At 35.5% G+C, this 15049-nt stretch overlaps 3 protein-coding genes and 1 long non-coding RNA gene across 4 annotated transcripts; 2 read left to right on the top strand and 2 right to left on the bottom strand.

The window, feature by feature from the left end:
• The first annotated feature begins 2610 nt into the window (after positions 1–2610).
• Positions 2611–6933, top strand: LOC123219244 (pentatricopeptide repeat-containing protein At1g52640, mitochondrial). The gene is made up of 3 exons (XM_044641080.1): positions 2611–5089; positions 6189–6268; positions 6761–6933. The coding sequence occupies exon 1, from the start codon at positions 3519–3521 to the stop codon at positions 5058–5060; it is 1542 nt and encodes a 513-aa protein (XP_044497015.1). The 5' UTR covers positions 2611–3518; the 3' UTR covers positions 5061–5089; positions 6189–6268; positions 6761–6933.
• On the top strand, positions 5585–8982 carry LOC123219245 (O-fucosyltransferase 13). Its single transcript, XM_044641081.1, has 6 exons — positions 5585–5907; positions 6189–6268; positions 6761–6831; positions 6940–7028; positions 7749–7970; positions 8081–8982. The coding sequence occupies exons 1-6, from the start codon at positions 5783–5785 to the stop codon at positions 8811–8813; spliced, it is 1320 nt and encodes a 439-aa protein (XP_044497016.1). The 5' UTR covers positions 5585–5782; the 3' UTR covers positions 8814–8982.
• A 636-nt stretch (positions 8983–9618) lies between these two features.
• Positions 9619–11618, bottom strand: LOC123218744. The gene is made up of 2 exons (XR_006502733.1): positions 10273–11618; positions 9619–10147 (listed from the first exon to the last, which is right to left on the bottom strand). It is a non-coding gene; the product is annotated as an uncharacterized LOC123218744 (long non-coding RNA).
• A 193-nt stretch (positions 11619–11811) lies between these two features.
• On the bottom strand, positions 11812–14923 carry LOC123218742 (pentatricopeptide repeat-containing protein At1g52620). Its single transcript, XM_044640334.1, has one exon. The coding sequence runs from the start codon at positions 14853–14855 to the stop codon at positions 12327–12329; it is 2529 nt and encodes an 842-aa protein (XP_044496269.1). The 5' UTR covers positions 14856–14923; the 3' UTR covers positions 11812–12326.
• Between the last annotated feature and the right edge of the window lie 126 nt (positions 14924–15049).

The following is a 15049-nucleotide window of genomic DNA, read 5'->3' as shown; positions in this document are numbered from 1 at the left end:
TGTTAGAATTTTTCGTTAGAGGTAAAGGTAAAATGGTCATTTTATCCATCAACTCTAAAACTTTAAAAATTTATATCATTTTTTCTTCTTAATTTAAAAAACCAACAATCTCCCCTCTCCCCACCCACTATTATTAAACTTAAAAAACTGTATTTCCCCCTTAAGGGTTTTTCTTCCATCTCCAATAATCAGTGGTTGTTCCTGCCATCAAGTAGCCTTCCCACCATCTTCTTCTCCCTCGGTTAATATTTTCACGATACCAATTTCGTCGGATGAAGTGGGATAATAAAAATGTCATTTCATTGGAAAAATGGCCATCCATCCACTTAATTATATATTATTTTTAGTGTTAGTATTAACTGGTACCTAATTTATGTGGCAATTTGCCAGTGTCTAATGTTGATTGGCCTCTGTAAATACTGGTTACAACTTTTTGAGTTGGGCGTGTGTGACTGACCTTTAACCGAAATGAGCAATCGAAAGTGAAGGGTGATGATATCCTCGTCAATGAGCACTACCATATTCAATAATTAAAAATATTTAAGACAGCATTAGTTTGATTTGGCGCAAACCAGTTATAATCTAGCCCATGGTATTCAAGCCCATGGTATTCGAGTTAGGTTTGCATCTAGTTTTATTAAATTCGAATAAAATCAAAATGATTTTATCTTAAACGAACTTAAGCTTTAAAGATGTTAGTTCAAAAAGTTTGTGAATTTAAAAATTTTAATGTAAATAAACTAAAACGACATTGTATTAGTATCAAATAGAACTCAAAATTTAAACTCAAGTTTGACTCTTTTTAAATGAATCAAGTTCGAATAATTTTTAAACAAGCTCAATAAATTTGAACTTAATTCCATTAAAACGAGCTAAATTTGAGCTCAATTCAATTTGAACTCAACCCTATACAACTATGTTTTGTAATCAGTATGCGCACTTAACTTTAATGAAATTTTAAATATAAAAATCTGCTTATAATTATATTTTATTTTAATTAATAATTATAATCATAAAATTATATTTGTCACACCATTAAATGATAAATAATTTGTAAAACTAAAAGTTATTAAATAAAAAAATTGAGCTACAAGACATGTAACCCTATTAAAAGAAGATAGGGAAAAAAGATAATTTAGAATTTTAATTTGTGTTATTGTTAGGTCGAGTGGTCCATTCTTAGAAAAGATAAAAAAATAATTAAGTTGGGAATTAGCTTTATGTTATTAGATGCCTTTAAGGGGAGTTTGTCGAGGAGGATTAATCATTATTTTGATAATATATTTTTTATTATTTATATTATTTAATTTAATTTTTAAATAATAAAAGATTTTAATAATATTTTATTATTAATGATGATGTACAAATAATATAAGTGATAATTTGATATTATCTTTATTTGAAGTATTAAAAGATTATTAAAATAATATTGAATTTATTATAACTATATATTTATTTATTAATTTTTTAGAACAAAAATAATTTTATTTTTAATTAATATAATAAATAACATAAAAATATTTTAAAATAATTATACTCAAGAGAATTTAAGTAAAATAATATATTAATATTCTTTTACTATCTTTAACCAAACATAAAAAATTATTTATACTAACCTGATTTTATCAAATATAGTAATAATTTATATTCAGTAATCTTTAAGTTACTTTATCTTCAAAGTAATATTCCAATTTTAATGATAAAACATTTCCTTAATCAAAAGCCCCTAGAGATGCTAATGGGTTGGCCTGGGCTGGGCTGGGCCGGGTAAGGCTTGAGACCCAAACAGTAATGGGTCTCAGGTCTGGTCGGCCCATTGAAATATAAAGGCTCAAGGCCCGACCCATATAATAAAGAACCTTAATTAGGTCGGGCCAGGTTTTAATTGGGCCAGTCGTCCTATTTAATCAATATTTTTAATTAAAAATTTTAAATATAAATTATTTTTCAATTATTAAAACCGAAGACAGTACCCAAAATATTTTATTTATTTAATAAAAAAAATCTTTTATTAAATTGAGTAGATGAATTGATTAATGGATGTCATCAACTAAGAATAGGATCAAGCCAACGTCAAGGCCTTATTTTCTTCTCTTCTATTGGCCTGCAAGTCATTTGACTATTTGTGTGCTCACTTGCCTTCACAATTTGGACCAATTAGGATTAGGAAAATTACCTTTTTTTTTTTTTTTAAATGGCAAGCTCTCATCAATTTTAAAAATAATATATTTTCACGTCCAAAATTTTTTGTTATTTCTATCTGTTGAAATGTATTGCAATAATTTCCTCTTTTTAGTTTTAAATATTAATTATAATTATGAATAAAATAATTTTCTTCCATTTCTTTTGTGTGAGTGAGGCTTCTGCCAAGCAGAAGCCGTTGGCAAAAGCAGATTCTGCTTCTGCCGCAAGGCAGCAGAAGCAGAAGCAGGAATTTTTTTTTTTTTAATTTTTATTTTATAAACAGTATAAAGGTCCAAAACCCGGCCCGAGACTCTATAGTGCCAGGCCGCGTTTTATCGTGTTTGAACTTTTTTTCATGTTTTAGACCGGGCCTTCATTTGGCTCGGCCCAATTAAGGTGTCTAAACGCCCCTAGTTTTTTGAAAAGACAAAAAAGAAAGGCATCAAGTTAGCACCTGGGGATGGAAAGTGCCTTAGCATGTTAATTTCTTAATGGCAAAAACAAAAAGAATGTTGTGGCAAAAGAGAGTTGGGAATTAGCTTTACGCAGAAAGTAGAATGGAAGGTTCAATCAGCTTCTAGGTTGTTGCATCCCCAGTTCTCACACATTTGTTAAAATGGTGGGAAGTCTTAGATTTTCATCAATGATGTTAATTTCTATTATATTATCTGTCAAAAGCTCATTTATGCATGAGCATGAACTACTCTTTGAGTTTGATGATTGTCAAGCTTAGTTGGAAAGCATTGTAGCCCATATTGCAGGACAAGAATCACCTGGAACTACATAAAAAATTTAGCCACTCCACCAACTTGACAGAGAAATTTATGTTTGACCAATTTGATGGATTCTGAGAGGAATCTTAGCATGATGAAAAATTGTGCTCATTTTAGTTCTTTAATGCAACAGAGAATGAAGCTTTCTTCAACCTCTGAATCGCTTGATCACATTCATATGAACTGGACTATCCATACTTCTGTCTCTGGATTATGGTTCACGGGTTTGAAAGATTGAAGTTGAACTTCTTCATATCATCTTCTTTAGACATAAAATTTTTTGTATTATAATGATGATAAAGCCATGTAATGTATACATCAAGTGCCTGTAAGCTACATACTACACAATGGATTTTCTTGTTAATAATTTTTTGTTTTATTTATTCTATTGTGATAAATTCTATTTGATCCTCTGAAGTCCCAAAAATTTTGATATTAGGGTTTTTAGTTTTTTAAAAGAGAGAAGTATTCATGAATGAAGTTGGGTTTTATTAAGAGATGAACACCAATCTGTGTTAAATTTGCAAACCCTCTAGTCTACGCTTTGACAAATTCTGCCAAATGGCCATCAGACTACTCTCCAAAACAAACCCTCTGCGCCCACTCCTTTTCCTCTCTTGCCCAATCTCTTCTCAACCCCACCACCACTTAAACCCATCATCATCAGACCTTGTAAACGAGATCTCTCGTGTCCTCAGTGACCACAGAAACCCCCACGATGACTTGGAGCTTTCTCTCAGCGCATTCTCTTCAAGAATATCCATAAACTTGGTCGAACAAGTCTTGAAGAGGTGCAAAAATCTCGGGTTCTCCGCTCACAGATTCTTTCTTTGGGCTAAAACAACTCCGGGTTTTCAACCCAGTGTTGAAAGCCACCACATTTTGATTGACATCTTGGGAAGTAGTAAACAGTTTGCTATTTTATGGGATTTCTTGATAGAGATTAGGGAAACTCAGTCTTGTGAAATTAACCCACAAATATTTTGGCTTGTTTTTAGAGCTTATGCTAAAGCTAATTTACCTAATGATGCAATAAGGGCTTTTAATAGAATGGTAGAGTTTGGTATTCAGCGTAGTATCCATGATCTTGATCATCTACTGTACGTGTTATGTAAAAGAAAGCATGTGAAGTATGCCCATCAATTTTTTGACAAAGTTAAGGTTGAATTCAAGCCAAGCGTGAAAACTTACAGCATTTTGATCAGAGGCTGGGGTGACATTGGCGAATCTGGCGAAGCCCGTAAGCTGTTCGATGAAATGCTCGCTAGAAAATGTAATGTGGATGTTCTTGTGTATAATAGCATTTTAGAAGCAATGTGTAAAGGTGGGAATGTTGATGACGCGTGTAAGATGTTTAGAGAAATGCGTTCTGGTGGGATGGAGCCGGATGCTTTTAGTTATTCAATTTTCATTCTTGCATATAGCGAGACTAATGATATTCATTCGGTGTTTCGAGTGCTCGATACAATGAGGAGATACAATCTAGTTCCTAATGTGTTTACTTATAATTGTGTGATCAAGAAACTTTGCAAGAATGAAAGGGCGGATGAGGCTTATCAACTTTTAGATGAGATGATTGAGAGAGGAGTTCGCCCGGATGTGTGGAGTTATAATGCAATTCTAGCTTACCATTGTGAACATAGTGAGGTTAATATGGCTCTCAGGTTGATTTCTAGAATGACAAAGGATAATTGTATGCCTGATCGCCATACTTATAACATGGTGCTCAAATTGTTGGTAAGGGTAGGGAGATTCGACAGAGCAACCGATGTTTGGGAGAGTATGGAGGGAAGAGGATTTTACCCTTCTGTTTCAACATATTCTGTAATGGTCCATGGTTTGTGCAAAAAGAAAGGTAAACTAGAGGGGGCTTGTAAATACTTTGAGATGATGGTTGACGAAGGTTTACCGCCATATTCATCTACAGTTGAGATGCTGAGGAATCGCCTGCTGGGGCTTGGATTTCTTGATGCTATTGAGATACTTGCAGAGAAGATGGAGAGGAGCTCTTCTTGTTCAATACAAGAGCTGGCAAATGCAATGCGGGGTAACCCTTCATTTAAGAAATCAAGAAGTGAAGAAACAGAGCTTGAAAGTGAATGAGCAAAAGCTTTCTGGATTGAGACACTAAGGTTTACTTGAGTGGTTAAACGAAGAAATCCTCTCGTTAAAAGTTATGATTCAATTAGCATGATCTTTCACTCATGCACCCGAATGATCATTTCACCCGAATAGTGAGGAATGGGTCCTGTCATTGCACCGGAATGATCATTTCTTGGGCAGCTATTGCCACTGTTCTTTCAAGACAAGAACTGGCAAATGCTATTGGCATCTGATAATAAATTGTTTTTTTTTTTTTCTAATTGTTGTCTATTCATTAGAAAAATGTTTTATGAGCAAAAAAACCCAAAAAAAATCTTTATTGTTATCAAAATAACTCTTTTTTCTTTTTTCATTTTAATCTTCTAAACATCCATCAAATCTCTAGAGATATAAATGAACTCACTCAAAATATGAAAATTTAATTGTCTAAACTAAAATTTAGACGATTAAACTTCTTTTAATTAAAAAAATCCAATAAAAATATTATTTTTAGTAAATAACAATAAAACTACCGGGTCAGGTTTGACCCGGTTGGTGCCATAACATAATTATATTGTCATTGGTCACCTAGATCTGCCACTCTCTGCGTTAGCATGAGCTTACTCAATTGATAAACAAATTCCAAACCCTAATCTCTTTGCTCCATCTACGCGTAAATTCTTGCTATGCTTTCATGCCTTATTGAGTAACTTCATGTCCATTAGATCTCTGAATATCATCAAATGATTACGATCTCTGTAAAGCCAGTCTTCTTTACTATCGTCTTCACCCTTTCTCTTTGTCTTCTTGTTGTTTTGCTCTCTCCCTACTCTTCGTCTTTCTCAGTTTCTCCCAGTTCAATACACACGTAAGTCTTCAATCCAATACTATTTTGTTTTATTTTTTAGATATTAATTTCATTACTCTCTTCATTTTCTTGCAAAATTTAGAATGTGGAAACAAAAGATAAAGCTTTTGGGGATTTTAATGTTAAAGTTTAGCTTCTCGGTATTGTATTTTAAGCTTCGGTTAGTGGGTAGTTTTTGTTTATTACTCTTATGGTGAAGAATCTAAGAAGTGATGTGAAGCGAGTGATTTATGATTTTCTTTTTTAGTTTGTAATTTAATGAATGTGGTTTATACTTACAGAGGGGAATCTGATATATGGAGCGTGAAGAGATTGGTGGAGTGGAGGCCTTGCAAATGGTGGCTTCAAGGACATTTGACTCGTATGTGTTACCTTCTCTAGTTAATTGGTTTTTCAATTTCAAGTTTTTAAAATTGTTGAAAAAATCTCAAATTTTGAAAAAACTGCGTTGGTTTTTATGTTGGAAGGCGAAGTTTATGTTGTGAATGATGTAGATCTAGCCTTTATTGGAGTCTCTTGTTGTAATGTTTGCTAGTTCATAAAAATTGTCTCAGGGGTGAGTAAGCAGCTTTAAGATGTAGATGACAGTTAATTATTTCGTCATTATTTATACAACTGAGTCTTTGAAATGATTTGGCTGATAACAAATTTTTAGCATAAGTTTGGTTTCATATATTCCACATAAATTAATGGCTGAAAGTTGAGAACGTTATTACAGAATATGTGGGGATCAGGTGTAAGACCAGGATTGAATTCAAAGCCTCAAATTGTTTTTTTTTTTTAATATCCTGAGTCAATTTTAATTGGCTATCATTGCAGACATTTGCATTGGTTTTTTGTTGAAATCCTGCAGTTTTGCCGGTAGAAACCAATGGATATATTCGTGTGGATTGCTATGGTGGCCTCAATCAAATGAGAAGAGATGTGAGTGTATACTTGGTGTTTTTGAACTTAAGTTTTGGTATTTCTGTTGTGTATTCGTGTTTTGTGTTCTACTTTGTGAAATAGGAACATTATTAATGATTGATGCAGTTGTGTGATGGCATTGGTGTTGCCCGATTGTTAAATGCAACTCTAGTTCTGCCCAAGTTTGAAGTGGCTGCATATTGGAACGAATCAAGGTAATTATGGTTATCTTTTTGTGCCATCATGGTATTGCTTTAGAGTAGGAAGTCAGTGAAGTCTTAATTTGCATGAATCAGTGTCTAATTTAGAACCCATGAGTGCATTCAGTGGTTTCTCTTATTGTGGTTTGAAATGATATTACTAAATAGATTTAGAACAGATATACTATCATTTTCTTATTGACTGTGATATTATATGCTACCAAGTCGATATATTGCAATTATATTATGCTGTTGTATTTTCGAAATGTTATACTTGGATTTAGGGATTTCCCCTTTAAAATATGAAACTAAGTCATGAAGTTCTAAAGATGTGCTCAGACCTAGGTAGACAATGCATCTAGGTTGGTCATGCTTTATTTGTATTTAGGCATAATCTTTTGTCTTTGATGACAATATTGAGGAGACCATTATGTTAAAGTGTTTTTTTTTTGGCTAAAAATATATGCCATAGTATCTTGAGAAGGGTGATATGCTAATATATATAACACATGTTTAACACAGAAAATAAATTTATTTTAATGGGAAAAAGGAAAAAGAGAGATTTCTTTTTTTCTTTAGATTTTGTATACAAACTGATTAGGAAAACCATTTTTTTAATTGTTTTGAGTTATTTCAGGATGAGTATAGCTTGTTATAACCAGCCCTTATAGGAATTGATCTTAGTCTTTCTATATGAAAAAAAAAGGTCTTTATAACTCTGTAATTTTACCTCAGTGGTTTTGCAGATGTATTTGATGTTGATTACTTCATTCAACAAATGAATGGTTTTATTAAAATTAGCAAAGAATTGCCTCCAGAGCTTTCATCAAAAGAGCCATTCCAAGTGAATTGTAGCAAGCGGAAAGGCCAATTTGATTATGTTGAAAGTGTTCTTCCATTCCTATTGGAACATCGTTATATTTCACTCACACCAGCAATGAGCCAAAGGAGGGACAGGTAGTTGATTGTATTCAAGTTTCTTGCTTTAGATTACTTACATGTTATTCTTATGGATGAGAGCTGTTCTATTTTTTGCCTGAACCTTGCTTGTGGTTTACATCTGACAGGTATCCTCAGTATGCTAAAGCTGCCCTTTGTCAAGCGTGCTACAATGCATTACGACTTACTAAATCCTTGGAAAAGAAAGCATCTGAGCTTCTTAAGGCCATTCCCAAACCCTTTCTCTCCCTTCACCTTCGATTTGAACCAGACATGGTTGCCTACAGCCAATGTGAATATGCAGACCTTTCTCCTGCCTCCATGCAAGCCATCGAGGCTGCACGGGGAGATAGAAAACCATGGACTGGGGAGTTAGCTGTCATCTGGAGAAAACGGGGCAAATGTCCTCTGACCCCAAATGAAACAGCATTTATACTTCAGGCACTTTCTATCCCAACAAACACGAATATCTATCTGGCAGCTGGGGATGGCCTAATGGAAATCGAAGGGTTAACATCTGTTTACACCAATGTAGTTACCAAGTCTGCCTTTCTCACCAGTGAAGACTTGATAGCCATGCATGGGAACACAAAAGCTGCTTTAGATTATCACGTATCTATTAACAGTGACTCATACATGGCTACATATTTCGGAAACATGGATAAGATGGTTGCAGCAATGCGAGCTTTCAAAGGGTTGTATAAAACACTTTTCTTAAGTAGAAGAGATTTTGCAGAGTTAACTGCTCAGGGTGTGAAAAGGAAAGAATTGAAACAAGCCTTATGGAAAGCACACAGGGACAATTTTGTCATGGGACGAGGGTCTGCATTGCCAGACTGCTTTTGTGAATTTAAGTTATGATCTCATGTTTCGAGTTAGGGTGTTCTTGACATTCCATTGTATTTTTTTACCTCTTCAAATTTTGATGGAGGTGAGTGTTTTGTCCTCGTCAGCATTTGTAACAACCTGAGGGAAGGTTTTTGAACCCATTTGTACTAGAAATCAAAGATGATTACCAGCATTCCACTGATATCATTTACAATTTGTGCTCGATTTAGCATAAATTATTATAATAGATGTCTTTTCAGGAATCAAAGGTGTGATATTTCGGGTGTCAATATTAAGATTGCTGTAGCTTGTATACATGAAATAAGGTGAAGTGTCGAAATTACATATTGAATGGTACATATATAAGCCTTTAATAGCACGTCTAATCCATTATAAAGTGATGTTGGATTGATTAAGTTATAGAGTTCCTTAATATGTAACTTGTAACTAATTGACTTTTCATTGTTTGGCCACTCTCCTATAAAACAAAAAACTACCCTTTGGAAAATCCAACAAGGGAATGGAACAATATAAAACAATTACACTTTATTATTTGATTTCCTTCCAAGGTGTTGATGATGTAGGAGTGCAGCTAACCCGAAAATGAAATGTTAAAGGCTAACCAACCAAATCTGAAATTGACTATTTGTACCTCTGTAAGATATTCCTCTTAATTACCTGGACGGTAGAAATGCCATAAAAACTTTTTACCTGTGAGTTGGTTTTTTAATTTATAAATTTGACACAACCCAAGGACTCAGCATGATCTACTATCTACTTCTCTTGAAATGGGGCTCTTCATTTTGGCTATTCTGATAGCTTTGCCTTAACAAGCAAGTGTTAAGCAGCAGTTTTTTCATTCATTAACTCGCAAAAGATATCAAATTTACAAGTTAAAATAACAGAACAGATAGTAAATTTATTTATGCATACTGATTTCCATCTTCTGCAACCACTAGATGTCATGGAAGTAGACAAGATCAGTTCCCACCAAGCAAGCTGTTTGTTGCGGTGAGTGAAATTTTGTGGGATAATGGTGCTGCCTGTGGAAGGCGGTATCCTCTGAGATGTCTAAGTGGAACCAATAAACCATGCAAGCAGCAAACCACTGAGGTCAAGGTGGTGGATTTCTGCTCAAAGACACCCTGCCCATCTACGATCCAACTGTCTACCAATGCCTTTGCAGCCATTTCCCACAATGGAAGAAAAATCAATGTGGAATATATACAGTATGTCCTCTTTTCATCTTTGTTTTGTAGTTGCAAGTATTATTTTGGGTGAATATTGACGATATTGCTGTTCCATCTTTGACCCTTAATGAGTTGTTGCAGGATTTGAGCTGGTACTTCAAATATTCCATGCCACTTCTGCATTTATAGATTATATATCAAGAAAGAAGATACTGAGTAATATTTATAATTGGGGGATAAAGAGGTTAGTTCCCATATTTGTATAATTTTAACGATTTAACTACACGTTACGGTATTGTAACCTGATCAAGTGTTGTCATTGATGAGTAGTAAGATTTAATATCGACTGTGAGATAACATGTAACTCTCCTTTGCCATGTCATAGGGTAACAATTGTTTGTTTGCAAGCTATGTGTTAGGCCACCAATCATGCAGGTCTATAAAATGAAAAATAATGGAATTAATAACAGAGAGCTGGACAGGAAGCTGGAGACTTTAATCAGAGACAAAACATCAGCAGAAAACTCAGAGGACAGCAAGGGAGACAGCAAGCAATGAGGAGATAATCCAGAGGGCAGCAAGCAGAGGGAATTCGGCAAATTACAGCAGCTGAAATCTCAGCCAAAATAATCAAGCCAAGATCAAGGAAACCAAAGCAAGGACAAACTATAAAAACAGAAGAATGGAGGAGGAAGAAGGCAAGAAAAAATTCAAGAATTCTCCGTGGGTTTTCAGCCTAAAAAAGGGGGGCGGGCCTGGCACCTTATTGTCAGGATATCTATGTTGTAGTGTTTTCATTTCTGTTGGGAATAATAGGTTTGTTGTGTGAGAGAGAGCTTATGATAAATAAGATCATCTATTCGTCATCAGTGTTGTGTTGGTAATTGTATTGTTAGTTTTCTAACAAAGTGGTATCAGAACTCGCCGGGAAGTGATTTATGGTGAATACCTGAATGGATTCCACGGTTGATCAATTGGAGAAAGACTCAATAGAGAGATTAGATGGACTTGAGGCCGGAAATCAATTTCTAAGGGGGGAATTCATTGAAATGAAAGACTTACTGACGCTGGTGTATCAGAATAGCCAGCCGCAAAACAAAGACAAGCTCCCGGTGGGACAGTCAGCAACCCAAGGGGGAGTTGGAGCCTTGGCTGAAGGAAAAGTGAGGGCATAAGATGCTGATGGGGATGAGCGAGTGGCTAGAAAGAAGGGAGTTAGGGCATGCACAACCAATTGCCGATGGGAATGTTGGGAAAATTTTACAGGGGAGATGATTGCACAACCAATAGTCCTATTGAAAGTTGATTCCTGCTCCGGATTACAGAGAACTCCATTTTTAACTAATATGAAGCTGTTAGGCGTCCAACTAAAAAAGTGTACAAAGGAGATATAGGGGCTCGTCCAGAGCAGTCTTTCCTTGTGCTGAGGTGGCAAATTCCAGTGGAACCAAATATGTGGAGGATGGAAAGGCTATGGGTTGAAACACAATTGTAAAAAGGGAGAGGGGATTGAAGATAGGGAAGATGGAATTGGGAAATTTTTACAGGGGAGAATTGCCTTGTGGGGGATTTTGGCACCCCTATTTGCCAAGCTATTCTACTCTCTAGTTTCCTTTTTATGTACAACATTTCTATTTCCAGTTTTATATTTCCATTGCTAGTATTGTGAGTCATTGAACTATTGAGATCGAACCAATACAAATTTCCAGATTTTCTTAAGTTCATCTGCGCAATTGGCAGAATTTTGACTAAATTAAACAGGTAGCTATCATTTTATTTAAACTCTACTAGAACAGATGAAGTGAAGAACCTGAACCTTACTTGGGAGCCATTTCTTTCCTTTAAGTGCAATAAACATTTTCAGAATCACAGTCATATCAGATTATCAGAATGAAATCCTGTTACATACTTCCATAAGTATACCTATGTCCTGTTCAGTGTATTGCAAGTAGTCTGTGCAATTGCTCTGATGCAACAAAATTACAGCTAATATACATGTTACGTTGAACTTCCTGACTTGCGTCACATATCAAGACTAGCGCACTAACGCAAGGGTGATATTATTGCAGGTTCTTCGAGTATGTAGTATAAACCAATGGTAATGACCTACCATGATTTATGCACAAAACTGCGGAAATGGCATAATTCCTCATTCTTCAGGGCTATTTGTTAAGTGAGATGACAACAAAGAGTTTAAAGGATTTATCCACAGACAGTAATCAAGAAAGTAACCTCCTGCTGATGAATAATGGAAGAGACATTATGCATTTCCAGGGAGGCTAACTTGCAAGGCCAACATAAAGTATTTTCCTGGTTTCTTAGAACCCAGGACAGTTTTTTATGGTTTCCCCCTACCCTATCTTGCAGAGATCTTGTAATCATCCAGTTTTTGGTCTTGAGACTTGAGGTCTTGCACTAAATGTTTGAAACAAAATGCCACCTCAGAAGTCATTCCTTGGGGCAGATACTGCTTTAAACTCTGTAAGTAATTGACAGCAATTTGGAGTTCTTTTTCATTCAAAATACAAGGTAAAATCGTTTTCCATTCCTTTGACCTTCCTTCCAAACAAACACCTAAAAGCAGGGCAGCAAAAGATACAGGATCCTGAGGAAAACCCTTAATAGCCATTTTATCATGTAATTGCAAAGCAGTTTTAACCATTCCATGGCAGCAAAGGCAGAAGAGGATGGCATTATATGCAGCGGCCTTTTGCCCCCATCCATCTGACATCAACTTTCCAAATAATTCCAGAAATATAGGCTTATTGTCTTCCCCAGACTCAGTAGTGGAAATAGCATTGGGTGCAGTATTTGTGAAGCCATTTACCAAATAATTGAATGTAACATCATTGGGAACACATTTGTTCATCAGCATCCGCTCAAAAAAGGAAGCAGCTTTTGCAAGTCTTCCCTGGTTACAAAAGCTGCCAATTATTATAGTGTATGTGACTACATTGGGCACCAAACCACAAGACTGCATTGCTTTAAAAGTTCGTTCAGCCCTATCAGAATCTCCATTACGGCAAAATCCATTAACTAGAGCAGTGTATGCGACAACATTTGGTTTGCATTTCTGTTTCACCATCTTTCCAAACATCCTTAGAGCACCTGATAAGTCATGCTGTTTTACATAGCCATCAATAATTGTTGAAAAAGTGAACTCATCTGCGGCATGATTCTTCTGAGTCATTTTATTCACACATGACAGCGCATCCTTCATCAATCCAAACTTGCAGTAAGCCTTTATCATGGCATTATATCCCACAACACCGGGATCTATTCCCTTAGCAATTGTCAGCTCAAAAAGTTTCTTCGCCTCATCAAGATTACCATTCCTGGTGAACCCATCTACTAGTGTAGCATAAACATAAGCATCAGGTAGTACATTATGGTCAAGCATCTCACCAAGCAGGATCTTTGCAGCAGGAAGCCTCCCTTTCTTGCAGAGTCCACTCATCATAACATTGTAAATACCAGCATCAGGCAACACTCCACTCTGCATCATTTTATCTCTAGCAGTCATAGCAACATCCACCTCCCCTGCAGTAACAAGTCCATGAACAAGAGCTCCATAAGTGACCAAGTCAGGTTTATGACCTCTTTCAGTCATCTCAATAAGCAAATTTAAGGCCTTAACATATTCCCCTTGTTTGCAGTAGACATGTATAAGAGGAGTATAACTGAACTTATTCGGCTCCAATCCTCTTTCCATAGCCTGTTTTACTAGTTGACTAGCCTCCTCAACTCTCCCATCTCTACAAGAGCCACAAATCAAAGTATTAATTGAAACAATATCAGGCTCACAACCATTGTCCATTATCCACTGAATAGTCTCTACTGCTTTATCGTTAAAACCATGCTTAATTCTAGCATCAATTATATTATTATAAACTCGAACAATAGCATTCAAACCCCTCTCTTTCATTTCCATCAAGAGTTTATCAATTGCCTCGAAATTCCCATCCTTGCAAAACCCGTTTAACACTGCTCCATAAGTCTCCAGTGTAGGCAAGAACCCCTTCAACTTCAACTCCCTTAAAAGCAAACTAGCACTTTCAACATCACCTCTCTTGCAATATCCATCAATGAGTGTATTATAAAACACAATATTAGGTATACACCCCTTTCCAAACCTCTCCTCAATCAACTTTATACTCTCTTCAACCTTCCCTTCTTTACACAAACCACTCACCATAATACAAGTAGAATAATTATCCAAACCACCCTCTCTTTTACACATTTCATCATACAATTTACAAGCGAGTTCAAATTTTTTACACTTCACTAACAAATCAAGCAATGAATTACAAGTAAAAACATCAGGACCACAATTATGTAATTCAATAACGTAATCATACAACTCAGAGGCTTTATCAACTAACCCAGAGCACGCAAAAGCCCGTACGACAAAACTCAACGCTTCGTGGGTTGGCTTTAAACCTTCTAACTTCATACTATTCAACACCAAATCAATCTCTGAAAACACTCTAAACCTGGCTAAAAGCTTCAAAAATGAAGAACAAGCATACTCATTTAGAGAAGAAGAACTCTTGGGTTGTTTAGAAAGCCAATCAAAGAACTTGACACCCAGTTCCACATCATGAATTTTATCAAAAACGAAATGGGCAACCTCTGAAACTGGGATTTCTTCATTGGCAAAACGAGTTTCAAGCGACTGGTCATACTGCGGGTGGGTTTTGAGGATTTCAATGGTTTCATTGACGATTTCCTTGTGGCGGGAAGTAAGGCGAAAGGGTGAAAAAGAAGTGGGTTTTCGACTGTGAAGAGGTTTAATGCGAGACAAAAGACTCTTAGACATGCGAGAGAGGGAGAGACAGAGACAGAATGAGAGATTAAACAGAGCTTCGTTAACACAGAGTGACATCAGATTAGAGCCATTTAAAGATGGATGTCATCAACAATGCCAAACGACAATATTTATTAATGTTATTTATTATTTTAAATATGTTTTGATTTCGTATACCCATGACATGATGTTCAGTATAAAATAATGTAATCTGATCATTATATGAATCGTAAATTTTGGAATTTAATTTACCAGAATCCTAGTAGGCACAA

This window comes from Mangifera indica, chromosome 6 (genome assembly GCF_011075055.1).
Source record: "Mangifera indica cultivar Alphonso chromosome 6, CATAS_Mindica_2.1, whole genome shotgun sequence".
Taxonomy (NCBI): domain Eukaryota; kingdom Viridiplantae; phylum Streptophyta; class Magnoliopsida; order Sapindales; family Anacardiaceae; genus Mangifera; species Mangifera indica.
Note: the sequence above shows the minus strand (reverse complement) of the source record. Positions and strands in the feature narration are given on the sequence as shown.

Excerpts from the sequence above, each read along its gene's own strand:
- LOC123219244 (XM_044641080.1), top strand. The coding sequence starts at position 3,519 with ATGGCCATCAGACTACTCTCCAAAACAAACCCTCTGCGCCCACTCCTT.
- LOC123219245 (XM_044641081.1), top strand. The coding sequence starts at position 5,783 with ATGATTACGATCTCTGTAAAGCCAGTCTTCTTTACTATCGTCTTCACC. Across the intron at positions 6,269-6,760 it reads GCTTCAAGGACATTTGACTC|TTTTGCCGGTAGAAACCAAT; the intron begins GTATGTGTTACC and ends GAAATCCTGCAG. Across the intron at positions 7,029-7,748 it reads GCATATTGGAACGAATCAAG|TGGTTTTGCAGATGTATTTG; the intron begins GTAATTATGGTT and ends ATTTTACCTCAG.
- LOC123218742 (XM_044640334.1), bottom strand. The coding sequence starts at position 14,855 with ATGTCACTCTGTGTTAACGAAGCTCTGTTTAATCTCTCATTCTGTCTC.